Below are 15,457 nucleotides of genomic sequence, written 5' to 3'. Positions count from 1 at the left end.
CCTGAATCCCAAGATCTGACATGCATTTCAGGCAGCGCTATTGCCAGGTACAGGTCCATCCACCAGCACCACCTTAATACTGGCGATCCTTCCTTCATCCTTCTCCTACGAAAAAGGACTTGTCGCGTGAGCAAAGGGAATGTGACCAGGATTGAACTTTCTGAGACGTCCTCTGCAGCTAGCCATTGCATTTGCAGGAGCTGCGAACTATTGCAACGACAGGCTCGGCGTGAAGTAGTTCACTTCCAGCGTGAGCCTATCACCTAGTTCGGTTAGTTGCAGGAGTTCGCCTCCCAGGGCCTTGCCTCACGCCCGCATAGGTAGCGAGCGGCAAGCACAGGGCGACAAGCCACTGGCCCACGACGGCCATTCATTCAGTGCCTAATGACGGAGAGCTTAATTCCACAGGACCCCACCTCTTTCTTGCACTCTCTCTTGCACCTCAACATCTTTCCCCTCGGTCTGGCATGGGATTGTCACAACAATCCTGAGCACAATGAAGTTCTTCAGGAGAAAGGATAAGCGGAAGAACGATGGCAGCATTAGCACCCCCAGTCGGCTGCCGGGCTTCGGCAGCAGCTCGAGCAAACAATCGGCCTCGGCGTATGGCGGATACGGCTCCGTCGACCCCCGGCCCGATAGCTACCGGCCTTTCGGCTCGCCTCCGTCCAACTCGTTCGACCCAAGGTCCGCCGGCCGCTCCCAGCCCACGCCAACGCGCTCTTCCGCCGCGCTTCTTTCCCGCCTTCCGGACGCCGTCCTCGAGCGCATCTTCACTTTTGTCTGTCCCCACAGCCGCGACGAGACCTACGCCACGTGCGAGCAGAGTTCCGTCGAGGATGGCTGTGGGCTATGTGACCTGCGCGATCTAGCGCATTGCGTCGCCGTCTGTAGGAGGTGGAAGGGAGAGGCCATCAAACTGCTGTACGTTGCAATTGTACTCCTTCTTTCCTTTGCCAACGCGGTGCCCCGGTCCCAAACGACGATTCGCTGACCCTCCCTCTCCCGCAGATATCACAGCATTCGTATCGACAGTGTGCACTACTGTGATCTCGAAGCCATCCTCGCCGAGCGCCGAAAACGGCGATCCTTCTTCGACCGAAACGGCCAGCCCGAGGACCCGGCACAAGCCCGCCTGAAGCTCCTCTGCCGCACGCTTCGGGAGGACCCTGTCCGCCGAGGCCGGCTCGTCCAGTTCCTCAAGATGCCATATATGCTGCGCGAATCCTGCCAAGCCGATCTGGCGCGGACGATCGCCGTGACGCCGGACCTGCACTACGTCGACTTGCCCGAGGGCCTCTACACAGACGACTCCGCGTTCTTGACCCTCCGCCTAGAAGTGCAGGCGCGCTGCCTCGAGCTGCGTAAGATGACGTATATGGGAGGCTCCGAGAACAGCCTCCAGGCGCTGGCGACGGGGAGGGTGTGGACCAAGCTCGAAGTGCTGGAGCTGACTCGGATAGAAATGGAGCCGAGCATGATGCGCCAGGTGCTGGGCTACTTGGAAAACCTGCGCGCGTTGAAGATCAGTCAGACAACGTCCTTCACTGACGAGACTTTGGAGTGGAACGATATGCTGCCGCCGTTCCCCCCGGTGGAGGAGTTCATTCTCACCGACGTCCCCAACGTTACGTGTGAAGGGCTCAAGGGGTGGCTGATGCTGCCGGAGGCACGGCAAGCACTTAAGGTGCTCACACTAAACGGGACCGGTGCACGAGCCTGGGCCTTGCAGGACCTGATGCCCTACACCCCCGTGCTCAAGCACTTGTCTATCCTCGACAGCGTCTCGGCTGCCTTGCCCGCCGCGGCCGGAACCCACAACATCCCACCGCTCTCCTCCACTAGCCTCGAGTCCCTGCACTTCGAAATCACAGCCGCCCCCTCCACACCCAAATACGCCGGCGTCACAGCAAGCTACTACAACTACCTCGCCGGCTCCCTCCTCTCGGGCGGCCTCCCCAACCTGCACGCCGTCTACGTCCGAGACCCCAACTTCCCCGACCTCCTCCTCGGCCTACCCCCGCCCACCCCCGCCTACGCCGAAGGCCGCGGCGCCCGCCCCGCCAGCAGCGGCTCCAACTCCTCTTTCTCCTCCCCCCTCTCCTCCCCCAGCAACCGACCCGCCCACGGCGGTCTCCCGCCACTCTCCCCGCCCTCCGCCCCCTTCGCCGGCCGCGGCCACCGCCCCCAGGGCTCCCTCTCCTCCCTCAACGGCTCCTTCAACCCGGGCGGCGGCGGCGGCGGCGGCCTCGGCGTGAGCCCCAACCCCAACCCCCGCTTCAGCAGCAACAACCCCTTCGCCTCCCTCACCTCCCCACCCGTCCCCGGCCTCGGCGCCGCCGCCGGTTTCATGAACCTCCCCGCCAAGCTCGAGGTCTTCACCAAGGGTGAGGACGACGATCAGCTGGGCTGGTCGTTTGTGCAGATTGGCAACGGCGGCTACGGCGGGCGCGGAGGGGCGGGTGGCGGTCGTGGTGGTGGTGGCGGTGGTGGCGGTGGGGGTGCCCCGGAGAGACCGCTTAGTAGCTATGGGCTTGGCGCGGATGTCCTGGGCGGGAATGCCTCGGGTTGGAGCAGCGGTGCTGGGGCCAGGCGTAGTGTGTTGGTTAGTGGCGTGGGTGGTGCGGGGGGTGGGTTTTTGGCGGTGCCGGGTGGTGGTGGTGGTGGTGATGGTGGGCAGAGGAGGGGGAGGATGGATAGTTTGGGTGGTGGTGGTGGTGGGGGCGGTGGTGGCGGTGGGGAGGATGAGTGGCCCAGGCCGAAGAGTAGTGCGGGTGAGAAGAGGAGGGAGAAGATGGATTTGTGGCGGTGAGTGGTGAGTGGCGAGCGGTGAGCTGTTGTGTGGGGAAGGAGATGGATGGATGGGAGAAGAAGAGAGAACGGTTAGTGCGTTGATGAGTTTGAGCAAGAGATGGTCACAAAACTGCCTGTGGGTTGGTGCTGCTTCGCTGGTTGGGTTGGGTTGGGATGGGTGAGTGAGTGGTATAGAGCGTATATGGCGCGGCTATCGAGGGCGTCAAGGGGTAAGCGAGTAAGAGAGAAAGTGGGAGTTCTAGTCCGTCATGTCTTGCCCTGCTTGTTGGGCGGGGGGTTCGGGGGCTTTTCTTCTTCTTCGATTTGGGAATGTTGGCGGATGTATTAGGTATACCCCCTGATCGGTTCAATATCAAAGCAATATTTGCGTTCATCAAAGACCCGTTGTACCGGGCTTTTGGTCTGTCTTGGGTGGCTACCTAGGTGAGATGCTCTTGCTGTTGTTGTCTCTTTCAAGTGTGTGTTGCATCGGGCTCGTTGGTTGATAACAAAAAGGTTTTCCACGATGGGGATGACAACTTGTTGCCGATTCATGTTGCAATTGAGGGAAGAAATCCAAAAAGCTCACAGACTAGCCTTCCTTCGATCTCATACAAAGGAAATGTAGTTGGGTACATAAGCTCCCATTATCGAGTTTTGCTTCGTGGGTTCGAATCTGCACCCTTTCAAGTACCTTGTAGAAGAGGAGGGCTATTCCAAGCGGGAGGGCGCCAGTTGTTCGGAGGTGGTTGTCTATGATACGAGTCCCGACCTACACGGGAATGGAAGGCAATATTGTCTGGTAAGTTGTCACCGTGTCCTGACCTCGTTTTACCACTCCCACTGGGCATCATGTGTTGGCTTCAACCCCAACCGATAGCATTGTGTAGACATCCCCTGACAGGCTCAACTCCTACTCATATCTCCCACCGCCTTCCGTTTGGCGTTATTACGCCTGTGACGTTTGCCGTCAACCGTGTTCCCTTTATCTCCGTTTCAAGCTGTCAAAAATTATCTCACCGCAACAAAGTCCTCATCACTTCCCCATGCTGATCTTGCCCCAAACGAAGCACGGCACGCCGTCTCAGGGGCAGTTCAATCGCAGCATGGCAACATTACAACACCACCAGGCCTTGGCCAGCAGGTTGTTCTACCGATTCTTCCATAGTCAGGGGGTTAACCGTGCATAAACGTCTCGCTAGAGCGGTTCAATGTTGACTGCGACTCTGCTCGTGGGGGTGCAGCTGCAGGTGATACAGCCGGGTGCGACGTCCTTGCTGTATTCGATGGGATGCGGATGTGTGGGCGTTTTTGTCAACGTTGGAGTGATACGACATTCGTTGGGTTTATCTAACTGCAGGGCAACTTCGAGATTGTGAGTTCGTTGGTAATGCGATGGTTGGAGATATCTATCTAGCCTGTGTTGTCTCAACGACTACCGTGGATAAAAGCCTAAGTCGATGGTAGGAAACCTGTCATAGATGTAAAAGAAAGTGTTTCCGCTGAATTTTAAAATGAGCATTCTCACTATCCTGTTTCGTAACTACAAAAGTCTGATGGAATTAAGAATAGCTCGAGGAAAAAGTTATCAATTCTTGTCTCAGTACCCATCAGTCTTCACCGAAATGACATGACTAGAGATCCTGGCAAGCTTGTGAGCTAAAATAGATCAATTCTGCTTTTTTTCTTTCTTTTTTCCTTTTTTCTTTGGCCTTTTCAGTGGAAACAAACCTCTAGATAGATAGGATAGGTAGATACCCAAGTCCGTTTTCGAAACGCTGTCACGACATCACCTCTTCCTACCACTCTACTACTTCCAACACCTAAACAATCCATTCAGCCCAACCCGGATGTAAGTCAAGATGCACGACTTAGCTGCACAACTCACACAGTCTCTTCACACCAACCACTAAAAACCACCATCACAACAGAAAGGATCCAACCAGCCCCAGCGTGGCTTAGCAGCCAAAGCGGCCATTTTCGAGACCTACATATCCCAATCCCAATTCAATACAAACAAAATCCTCCACACACGTGGACGACTCACCCTCCTTCTCCCCACCCCCCAGTGTTCGGGGGGTTGGGTGCAAGAGGGGGGGTCGGGGAGAGGGCTGAGTCGGGCAGCGGCTGGAAAGTTAGCAGCGAATCCGGGTCAAGACCTGTGAGGTTCAGTTGGTTCGAACTCGTGCCAACCCAATCCCATTGGTGTCAGCATGGGGTGAAGATGGGTCCTTTTTTGTCTTGTTGATCTTTCGTCCGTGGGTGTTTGCTGCATTGTTGGGGTCAGGTAGGAAGAGGGGGGGATGCGGGGGCGGGTTGCTGTGCTGTTTTTAACTTTTTTTGCACGCTCTCTATTCGATCCCTTCGATCTATTCGACCCCATCTTACTTTTTGGGGAGTCAGAGACGGCCAACAGAGCGGGATGAGGTAGCTCTGCATGACGGATGTTGCATGTCAGATGCTTAAGAGCTAGCTGGCCAGCTCTGCGGCACAGCGAAAGCCGTTCGGTCGCTGTGTGGCACGACAGGTCGATCTTCCGCTCGGCTTACACAGGCGAGACAGGCAGGCCGTGTTGACAAGAAACTGTGCCGTCTCCGTTATGTTGTGTCAAGGCCCGCCACAGTGGGAAGGAACATGGTCAACTCGGGAGGGTGGAGAAGATGGCTGGGAAGCAGGTTTGATCAACTTCTGCTAGCTATTTTGGGTAAAACAACAATAACATCAAGCAACGCTGAGCTTGCCCAACTCCAATGTATCCCCATGCACTTCTAGTCATAGTCATAGCTCATCAGCTCTAACCCGTCTTGCCTCGCTATGTACAAAGTAGGCCCCATATTTTGCATGGCCGGCAATCCGTCGCCCAACCTAAGGTTCACTCACGGCGCAAACGTAAACACACGCGGTCCCGCCTTCAAACCATCAACAGGATCCTGCCCATCATCAGCGGGCGGCGTCATCGAGTTGCCCCCATCAACCACGGTGCGCAGGCCGGACAGCTCGTACATGAGCACGACGCGGCAGATAGTAACAGACGCCGTGTAGCGGCCGATGACGCCAAAGGCGTCGCGCACCGAGATGAACTGCATGCTGGAGAAGGCCAGGGTGCCGAAGATGACGTGGAAGGTGGTGGAGGTGGAGGTGAGCCACGAGAGGAGGAGGAAGCGTTTTGTCTCGGGCACGGTCTCGACCGTGATGCGCTTGTCGGTGGACAGGGTCAGCTCGGACGCGAGGATGGGCTCGCGCTCCGGGGTGAGCAGCCGCAGGCGCGACTTGAGGCACAGCGCGCCGATGACGTGCACGGCGATGCCCGTGGCGGCCCACACACCCGGCAAGTAGCTCGAGTCCGGCAGGATCATGGTGGTCACGCCGACGCCGAGGCCGTACGTGACGTGGACGACGTTGGCGACCGAGGCGAGCGCGACGATGTACTCAAGGGCCAGGACGACCCACGACGGCCCGATGTGGAAGCTGTAGAAGCGGCCCTCGCGCGCGCGGAGGATGCCCACGGGGTCCTTGTACTCGAACGGCCGCAGGGCCACCACGACGGGGGCGCCCGCTAGCAGCAACGTGGTCAGCAGCGGGCGGCGGCCGATGACGTACAGGAGGGCGCTCTCCTCGCTACTGGACCCCAGCACCGACAGGGCGAAGGGCATGATGCCAAGTAGCACGGCCGCCGAGGCCATGTTGGCCTTCATGAACTCGGACGTGCTGGAGAGTATGCACTGCACCACGGCCTGTCCTGTCGAGGTGGTGCCATTGGCCGTGTGGTCTTCGGGACGTGCCGGCGAGCCGGCGACCCAGGCCGCATACTCGGTTGAACAGTGCGTCTCAAGGATGGTCTGGAAGACAGACCCGTACTCGGGGTACCAATCTCTGAAGTCAGAAGCTGCTGCCACCTGGGCGACCGCGCCGAGGGCCCAGAGAGTGAGCGCGCCGGCTCTCATGGTGTCTGTTTGGGCCGTTGATGACTTGATGTACGCTAAGAATAGGTCACACTACTTGTCATTGAAGCACGCAAGAATCCATGGCCGAGGAAGTAGTCAGAAAGATAAGTTAGATGCTAAAAGTTGGGCAACAGAAAGCCTCGTCGGGACTGTAGCACAATAAGCGCTGTCGTGTGCATCACGTGAGTGGGGGCTAGACCCGGCCGTGAAGTATCGCCAACTGCATTGTCAACAGTATGCAGTGTAACATTGCGTTGAACCTGGTCTCGCTTGTTCAAGGTAGCCCATTAGATGCCGATAACGGCGGTAACATGGAGGACGCTGGCTGTGCCTGACCAGCGAGAGAACGAAGTGTTCTACACGTTTCGTGAGGTGGGGAATGTAGTTGAAGGAATGAATTCATCCAGTGACCGACCATTGATCCTGTGCCGTTTTGTCGCGTTGACGTACAGTGCGGAATGGGCGAGGTACTTAGTTAGGTTAGGGAGAAGAAGTAGGGCAGAAAATGGCACCGAGAACGAGCGCGTTGGCAGACACGTGGAAGAAAGTCTTGCACTGTGGCCGGTGTCGAATGCTTTGCTCGGTTCGCCGGCCCCCCTTCCAGCATATGGAAGTTAATGCAAATCCATCAGCGGAATATTTCCAACGGCACCGGAGCGGGAACGGGCATCGGGCGGTGATACCGAATGTGGATGGCAATCCTTTCAAGCTGAACATATTCCAGGAACCCAGCCTCAGCCTGGCATGCAACGCGCGTCGAGTCAGGCGCTCTGCCGCTTAGGGTTGCGATGCGGCCGGCGGAATGATTCGTCCTCTGACGTCGCTGAGCCGAGTCAGCCTCATAATCCTGTTACACAGTACTGTGTTGTAGACGCGCAAGAGCCGGGCTGTCGGTGGCCTCCTGCGAGTCTATTTCTGTGCCGCACCAAGCCCACGAGGCATGGCGGGGTAGCGACACACTCAAGCCCTTGCTTGGTTGATGAGCTGATCTGGCTGTGCAGATTCTTTTGCTGACCGAGTGAATCCCCGTTTAGTCGCGTACGGGATGGTGTATTAAAGGGGGATGAATTATCCCGACCGTTGGAATCAGAAGCACCATGTCCGCGACAGATCTTGGTAGTGTAACCCGTAAAGTCTGGTCTGGGGAGCCCGAACAGGAGCTGAAACAATTTTAGAAACATGTTTTGCGCTAGTCCAGATTTGGTTGGACTTTTACATTGTGCACGGACCATTTTCCATTCGATAAGAAACGGGCTTGGGGAAAAAAGAAGAGGGTGTACGAAGTATTCGTGTTCCGATGAAAGGGATGAAAGGGGTGGTGGGATGATATGCTGGCGTCCAAGAGAGATGCCCGTTCCCTTCATGTCTTATGATCTGCTTTTTTTTCTTGAAGCATGGGAAACGACAAGTTGTGATCCCCGAATGGGAACGGTATTCTTGAAGCTTGGACCAACAGTGCTACAACCCTTGATTGGGCATGACGCAATGACCAGAATTAGGTTGGCGTTCATCAAGATCAGACGAAGAGATACCACCTCCATGGTGAGAGGCCGGGAGCTAGCACGGAAAGGCAAGGTAAGCCCGCGAGGAGTCAATCCGGATGAAACAGTGACCTTGAGTATACCATGAACAGAAAGAAGAGTATTGGGGATCCCTGGCTGAAAACAGTGCACCTATCGCACCCTGACGCCCGAGTGACGGGTCGTTTATCGTCTGAAGCAGCTTTGTTTCGAGCCTTTGGCCACGAGGTCTTATAAGGTTTGATGTTGGCGCTTTGGGCCGTGAGGCGCCTAGTTCTGGATGCTGATACCGGGACTGCAAGATGAGAGGACCAGCCAGGATGCCGGGGGTGTTCGTCGCCGAGATACGTGAAACGAAACGGAGTGCACGGGGTACATACAAACCATCTTTTGAGTTTCGTGAGGACCCGAGGCAAAGGTAGACAGACGCAGCCGCGTTTTCGGCCTCAAGTTTCCTCCGACCAAGGCTGAGAGAAAACCCAGAAGGGCGAGTGAACTCGGAGAAGGATCCGAGAGAAAGTCGGTCAGCAGTCGCAGCTGAAGCTTGGACGCGTTTTGGTCCGAGTTGATTTGTTGAACAATGGTTAGCACGAGGCGGCGCCACAATCACCTTGTGCCAACCGCTGCAGGACGGGGACGCTCATGCACGATCCCCATGGGATAGGACAGGTACTGTGTACATGTACCTGCGGACAGAATGGGCGGTGTTGCGCGGTGTTGCGCGGTGAGGAAGAGCAACCTAGAAGGAAGAATTGCCTGCTGCGAGATGCGAGGTGAGTTGTTGTGTTCCAGATGTTGAGTAAGAATTGCAGATCAGGGTCCACTTCCGGATGCCGCTTAACTCCCCAGAGGCAGTGTGTGGTTGCGGTGCGGTTGGCTCAGGGTTGGGGACACCGTTGGCGAGACGGAGGTTTTGTCAGCTTCGACCCAAGATACTTTGCCGGCGCTGCGGTCACAACCATCGGCCGGCCCTTGATGGTCTCTGCTTGCGAACCCGGCCGCCTGCAATTCTGGCCTTGGGACCAGCAGGTCCGAGTCGACAGCAAAGGCAGGACAGCCGGCTTAGTCAACCACGCCTTTCCGTTTTGGCTGCGGCCAGGCGGGATTCGGAGGCCATGCTGGGTTTAGATCAATCTGAGAGTTCATGCCGTGAGGACCAACTCAACAAGCACCTGGTTCACATTTTCGGCCTGGCCGTCACAAGTTAGACAGGCACGAAGTGACTACCTAGTTCGGGTGGCCGACACAGGTAGGCGGGCAGGTCGGTCGGGCTCCGTTGCATCGCGACAGGTTGAACGGTCAAACGGTCTGGCGGGCAGCCGCCGGGCAGGACGAAAACTCAGACCGACCCGGAGCCCTCTTACTCAAATTTTACATTTGCGAAGATGGTGGTGTGCGACGCCATGCAACACCATGCGACACCATCCAGCCGCTGCGAGCACCTCCGTCGACGCGAACCTGTTTCGCCTCTCATCGGCCGCGGGGGACCATTCAAGATCTCCCAGGGGTTTCCCACGCGAATCTTTCATTGGCAGCGCGGCGCTGCGTGGGTTCGTGAGTTGGTGAGGGGCAGGTGCCTGGGCGACGCCCATTGGCACGACGACCCAGATCCCAACTCAGAGCGGCGGCAATGGCGAACCACGGCTGATTGGAGAATCGCACCCGCTCGCCGGTCACGTTGTCGACAGCTCGGAGGCCCTCGGGAAACCGGGCTGGCTGGGGCTGATGGCACTGATGACAGAACAGACTGCGCAGATCTTGGACTGTCGGGAGGTTGGGGAATGGCAAACAGGCTTACAGACTTACACGAGGCAGTGGGAGTGGCTGTGATGGAAAACGAGAGTTCCGGCTCCGGAATGCTCACCAGCCAGCGGCGAAGACCGGACACGGCCCTCACCACAATGCAGAAAAAAAAATGAGTTTCTCAAGGGATCGTTGCGCGCGGAAGTTGATTCTTTAGAGTGCAAGCCGAGAGGAGGTTAGTGGGCACATCATGTCGAAAATCGTAGGCTTGGCGAGGAATTTCCCCGTCTCTGCTCGCTGTCCGCGTTGAAGGTCTCGAGGGTCGGTTCTACTTGAAACATCGGCCATGGCCAACCAGGGCTCGCCATTTTGGCAGCCCTCGATGGGAAGCCCAGACGATAGCCAGCCTCCACCGGGCTCAAACCAGCGGCCGATTCATTCCAGTGGAGTTGTCGATGACTCCGTTGAAGCATTGGGTGCAACTTTCGCAACCATCCTGAGTCGTCATCTCAGACTCACTGATCAGAGTTTGGGGCGGAGGGGCGCTGTTGGCCGTTCGTAAAAGAAACGGGCTGATCAAGGTTCGCAGCTTCCCCCATCCTTGCTTTCCATCGCTGTGGAGGCGTTGAGCAGGGATCGTCGGTGGCAGGGGCAGGGGCAAGGGACAAGGGGATGCAGGGCGTGTCATGCGAGGGCAGGAGGGCAGGCCATTCATCCGTCTTTCTCGTAACGGACCTGCTTTTTTGCAGCCATTGCGGGACGGAGGGACATGCATTTCCTGCGCAGCACCGGGGGCACACCCAAGACACCCACACACACCCACACACACGCCATACAGAATGCGGTCGGTTGTGACGGCGGGTCTTGTCTCTGCAGACCGTTAACATTCTGAGAAAGGGTTTCTCTTGGCACTCGACACTTCTTCGCACATCAGCTCCGGGGTGGGTGATGCCCACCTTTGGAGGGCTTGGGCAGCGCCGATTGCATTAAAATATTCTCCCACCCCCCCAACCTCTCGGAGCATGTTCCTCCATACCAGTCGTTGCTATTTGCTATTTCGTTACCATCCCTCGAACATTCTCAGTCCAGGAGGCTGAGACATTGATTGACCTTGTCTTGAGCTTCTCTCCCCAGAACCCACTGTTCTCTGCTCCCTTGACCGCTTCCAACCTCCCGACCCACGCAGCTCTCCCTCAAGGGCAATGTCTCTGGTGGAACAAACCCTTCCCGTGGGGAAGGCAGACCATACGATCGGCATGACAAATAACCAGGTGTTCGACGATAAACCCGAGTTTCCCCTCTCCAAAGCAACAACCACTTTCGACGAACCCATCTTTGACAGGTTCGACGACATGGACAACCAAGATACCATGGCGCCGAGCCCGAACCTTGCCAACGACGACGTCCCCCAGCTCCCCGCGAAGAGTGCCCTCCGAGCATCCAGGATGCTTGACAACTTGGGGATCAAGGTTGGGAGCACCGCCGAGTCGACCACCCCGCACGATGTCTACCTCTCGTCTGAGGAGGACGCCTCGTCAGACGCCGACGACTTCTCCGACTACGACTATGACTCGAGCGTGGAGGACCCGACTTCCCCAACCAGGGCTAGCCATGAGGTCACAGCAAGGGCGGTTTCGGTGGTATTTTCTGGAAAGCCGTCGATCGTGGACCTGCCTGCGACGCGGAGACGGCCAATGTCGAGCAGCTCTCTGGGTACGACGCGATCGAGTGTCGAGTCGTCGGCCCCGGCCAAGCCACGCATAACCAGGTCGGCTACCACCGAGGACCGACCCAGCACACCGGCCAGCGCAACCTCGTCGCTCTCTTCCCGCCTCAGAAAGGATCCGCCGGGCGACCGCAGGAGCATGCTCCTGTCCGAAATCCTGACCAAGAAGAAGCCGACCTTCCTCAGCATCGACCCCTACGCCAACGGCAGCACCTACACGCTTGACATCCCCAAGGCATTGGACAGCCTCGAAGGCGAGACGCAGCCGATCAAGACACCCCGCACTCCCACGACGCTGCTTAAGGGCGTAACCCGGTCGTTCAGTCTGGCCCGCCGGCGGAGCAGGCCAAACCTGAACTCGCCGCAGACCGCCGTTCCGAAGTTGGATACCTCGTTTGCGACGACCTCGAACAGGAACTCTATGGTCTCGCCCGCCACGGTGCACCGTGTCGACGAGGAACCACAGCAGGGCAAGCAAGAGTACGAACAAGATCAGCAGCAGCAGCAACAACAACAACAACAAACAGAACAACAACAGCAACTACCCAGGCCTGACCAGCGGCCAAAGACTCCAGTGACGCCAATCACATACAACGACATCCTGCGGGCGGTCAAGCGCAATGCCACGGTAATGGGTGCGCCATCGCCGCCGAGCGATATCTTGTCGCCGACCTCGCCCGGTGGACCCAGCCCGGCGACGGCTCGGAAGGGGATCCTGAGCGGACTGTCGGCTCGGAGGAGGAGCGTCAAACTGATGGGGAAGTCTTGAAAACAGAAACGGAGGATCTAGTTTTGCTTGCATTTTTTCGGCGTCTGATGGACAGTGGGCAATCAATCCATGGGTGGTTGGGATAGGGATCTTCGGCGTTTATCAGGTTTATCAGGGCACAGAAGGCGTTTGGGAAATGACGATTCCACGGCGGATCTACATGACATGACTTGGGTTTTTTTGGGGGATGACGATACCATGCCGCACAGCGCACAGTACAGGACAGCAACAGACTGAGATATCCGACTGGCATATTTCTTTTTCTTACTTTTTGAATCAAGCAATCAAACAAATCTGACTTGCCATCAAAATAATCGCTCATTGTCGCTTCCCAATCTCCCCCATTGCATGTGATTGATAGCTCAATCGACACTGACTCGACTCGTCACACAACTGACTCAGGTAGTCTGTCGTTAATCGCAGCTTTGCTCTCAGACCTGGAGGCTTTTGTTTCGCCACCCGTTTCTGGTCATGCACGCATCGGCGTCACTGAGACAAGGCGGCTGAGCCTGAGCGCACTCGCCCTGACGACATGCCGGTTTTACATTTGCTCGGATGCCGTCTTGCTGAGACTGGCTCATCCCTGGTTCGACTACAAAAACACAATGCAAGTCAGTTTTGGGGGTTGCACGGGCGCATCGCCGATGACTTTGTCGCCCCCTTTCTTTCCCCTTGTCTTGGAGTTTGTTCTAGAAACAAGTCCTTCTTTTTCGCTGTCTTGGATCTTCCCTCGCTCGCCCCGGGAAGGATTCCTGTCCTGGCCAGGCCAAGCAGGGGGGATGGCTGATGCTGAGTGTTTCAACAACCCCCTTCGCCGAGCCGTGTCTTGGGGATGTTTCGCGCCTCTTTCTCCCCTGGGCTGCCTTTGTTCTAACTAACTGACTAGTCACATTGGTGATGATGGGATCCGGTCTGATCCGACCATACCGCTCGGTTACGGTGAGGCGAGGGTGTTATCTCGGAGCGGCTAACTACTTGTAACTATGCAGGAAGTGAAAAAAAAAGGATTCCTTTCAACGGCGGCGCAATTCCACAAACCCGTCTGCTGCCAATATCGGGTACGCCCTCGCTTCGTCTCAAGGCTCCCTGCAGCACTCCACACGCGGATGCAGATGCGCCGCCGCAAGGTACGAAAAACGTGGCATGCAACGGCGATTGCGATTGCTAGGCTCGGGTCGGAGCTTGGACTGTACTAGTGAAGTGAAGATGGGGGAAACGAAACAAAAGAGACGTTGGCGACGGGGCGGCGGCAAGGTTCGTTTGGGGGAGACGCGAATGGGTGGTTGAATGGATGGATGGATACAAGATAGTCAGGGGCAGGTCTACCCCGCCCTGATCGGACATGCTACCTTATCCATCCCTCCCCTTTTTCTTGGGGTTGCTTGGGATGGAGGGTTGTCCCCCGCGCCGGGTGGCGATGGGCCATGTCGCCAGTGGGATTGGTGCGTGTAACTCAGCTTCATGGGGATCATGGCTGCTCAGGAAGGGAGTCTTTCCGACGAGAAGAGGGATGGTTGGCCCATATCCTCTCACGTCAACATTGGATCGGCGGTTTTGTTGGAGTGAGAGTTGATCACTAACATCACATTGTAGTTGTGGTACTTTGTGGTTCTAAACCCTGGCATACCTCTCGGACAGCGAAGAAATACAGGTGCCACTTACACGATAATTAGAGTGCGAGCCAACCGAGGCGATGGCATCCCTGGATCCATGCCTCGGACGATCAACCAAATCAGAGTGCATCAGAAGGTGCCACAGAGACGCAGGGACTGCATCGCCAGCCGCCGCACCGGTGCATTACCTCCCCGCGTGTGGTCTCTGCAGTCTAGCGTAGTGTCCGTATCCTGCAGTGTCTTGCGTACCTCTAGACATATGTACAAAGTCGTCATCATGCAAGGAGACGCCTGTCACGTCGACTTGCATCCTCGCTCCCACCCATACCAACCCAGGCCAACCCAGGCATGAGGATGCGTTCCAGGGGCGTTGAAACAAAATGCAACGGCAAGATTCTTTCCAGGTCGGGCGGCGAGGATGCCGGTGACGGCAAGGGCGATCACGGTTTCAGGAGGCCCGGGAGGCCCCGGGGGGTCGGGGGCGGTTCGGGTCAAGATAACGGTGACCACCACCGTTTTCAACGTCTTTTTGTTCGGAAGCTTGTGGTGGAGATGGTCCAGAGGAGGCCTAGACCAAAACCCCGCCTTCCCTCCCTCCTGCTTAAGGAACAGGCAGGTGTAGTGTATACCCTTGCTTGCCAAGTAAACGACTTACACTTTGATCACACTCCCGGCGGCGTGGGACACCTCCTTTAGATTTGGTACGAATCTAGACCTGCGTGCTTGTGTATGAGAGCCCCTGCGGGACACAGTCAGGCAACGGCCCGGGAGGGTCTTCGGAGTGTGCTCCAGGGAAGCTCCCCTAGATTTGAGTTGGACGTTGGCCCATCACATCACCTAGTCACATCACCCGGGCCCGGCCCATCACTGCGGCCAAGAGCCAAGATAAGCGAGCCTGTATGCCCAGGCCTCTCTCCCTCCCTAGGAAAAGTATATGTGGACGACCGAGCCCACGCATAGCAGACCAACCGCCCGCTTGACCCGTCTGGCCAATGCGGACCCCAATCACGGCCGCTGCGCCGCGCTCCGTTAAAGAGAGATCTACGGCCGGGCCGAGCCCAGGCTGCAATACACAGTAGGCCGAAACTGGGGCCCCGAAACAAACAGTGGGTAGGCCGGCCGGGAGGGAGGTCGCAAGCCCGGCCTGACCCGACCCGGCCCACTTCGGCCTACTCCGGCCGGGGCCCGGGATCGCCGAAACATGGGAGCAAACCAGCCAAGCCAAGTTTATTTGTTGACGGGCCGTGGACATGGGTATTGTGTTTCTATTTCAGTTTTTGCTGGCCGTTCCGGCCTCATACATGGATGTACATCGTCACAAATCACACCACCACGAAGCTGAAACCAGA

General features: G+C 57.2%; 5 protein-coding genes across 5 annotated transcripts; 3 read left to right on the top strand and 2 right to left on the bottom strand.

The window, feature by feature from the left end:
* Positions 1 to 368: 368 nt before the first annotated feature.
* F5144DRAFT_117089 (uncharacterized protein) lies at positions 369 to 2,864 on the top strand. Its single transcript, XM_066782183.1, has 2 exons — positions 369 to 924; positions 1,012 to 2,864. The coding sequence occupies exons 1-2, from the start codon at positions 497 to 499 to the stop codon at positions 2,810 to 2,812; spliced, it is 2,229 nt and encodes a 742-aa protein (XP_066646490.1). The 5' UTR covers positions 369 to 496; the 3' UTR covers positions 2,813 to 2,864.
* Positions 2,865 to 5,454: 2,590 nt separating this feature from the next.
* On the bottom strand, positions 5,455 to 6,900 carry F5144DRAFT_562069 (uncharacterized protein). Its single transcript, XM_066788291.1, has one exon. It carries the CDS (start codon positions 6,735 to 6,737, stop codon positions 5,670 to 5,672), a length of 1,068 nt encoding a protein of 355 aa, XP_066646489.1. The 5' UTR covers positions 6,738 to 6,900; the 3' UTR covers positions 5,455 to 5,669.
* Positions 6,901 to 7,834: 934 nt separating this feature from the next.
* Positions 7,835 to 10,087, top strand: F5144DRAFT_590319 (uncharacterized protein; the record flags this gene model as incomplete). The annotated part of the gene is made up of 5 exons (XM_066790147.1): positions 7,835 to 7,858; positions 8,237 to 8,312; positions 8,653 to 8,656; positions 8,954 to 9,030; positions 9,825 to 10,087. The coding sequence occupies 5 exons, from the start codon at positions 7,835 to 7,837 to the stop codon at positions 10,085 to 10,087; spliced, it is 444 nt and encodes a 147-aa protein (XP_066646488.1).
* Positions 10,088 to 11,045: 958 nt separating this feature from the next.
* Positions 11,046 to 12,654, top strand: F5144DRAFT_116975 (uncharacterized protein). The gene has a single exon (XM_066782181.1). It carries the CDS (start codon positions 11,203 to 11,205, stop codon positions 12,493 to 12,495), a length of 1,293 nt encoding a protein of 430 aa, XP_066646487.1. The 5' UTR covers positions 11,046 to 11,202; the 3' UTR covers positions 12,496 to 12,654.
* A 2,156-nt stretch (positions 12,655 to 14,810) lies between these two features.
* F5144DRAFT_562054 (uncharacterized protein) lies at positions 14,811 to 15,449 on the bottom strand. The gene has a single exon (XM_066788290.1). It carries the CDS (start codon positions 15,358 to 15,360, stop codon positions 14,950 to 14,952), a length of 411 nt encoding a protein of 136 aa, XP_066646486.1. The 5' UTR covers positions 15,361 to 15,449; the 3' UTR covers positions 14,811 to 14,949.
* Positions 15,450 to 15,457: the final 8 nt, after the last annotated feature.

The sequence above is a fragment of the Chaetomium tenue genome, assembly GCF_020726465.1.
Source record: "Chaetomium tenue strain MPI-SDFR-AT-0079 chromosome Unknown F5144scaffold_2, whole genome shotgun sequence".
In the NCBI taxonomy this organism is placed as follows: domain Eukaryota; kingdom Fungi; phylum Ascomycota; class Sordariomycetes; order Sordariales; family Chaetomiaceae; genus Chaetomium; species Chaetomium tenue.
The sequence above is the reverse complement of the archived record's forward strand: the minus strand, read 5'-3'. Positions and strand labels throughout refer to the sequence as shown.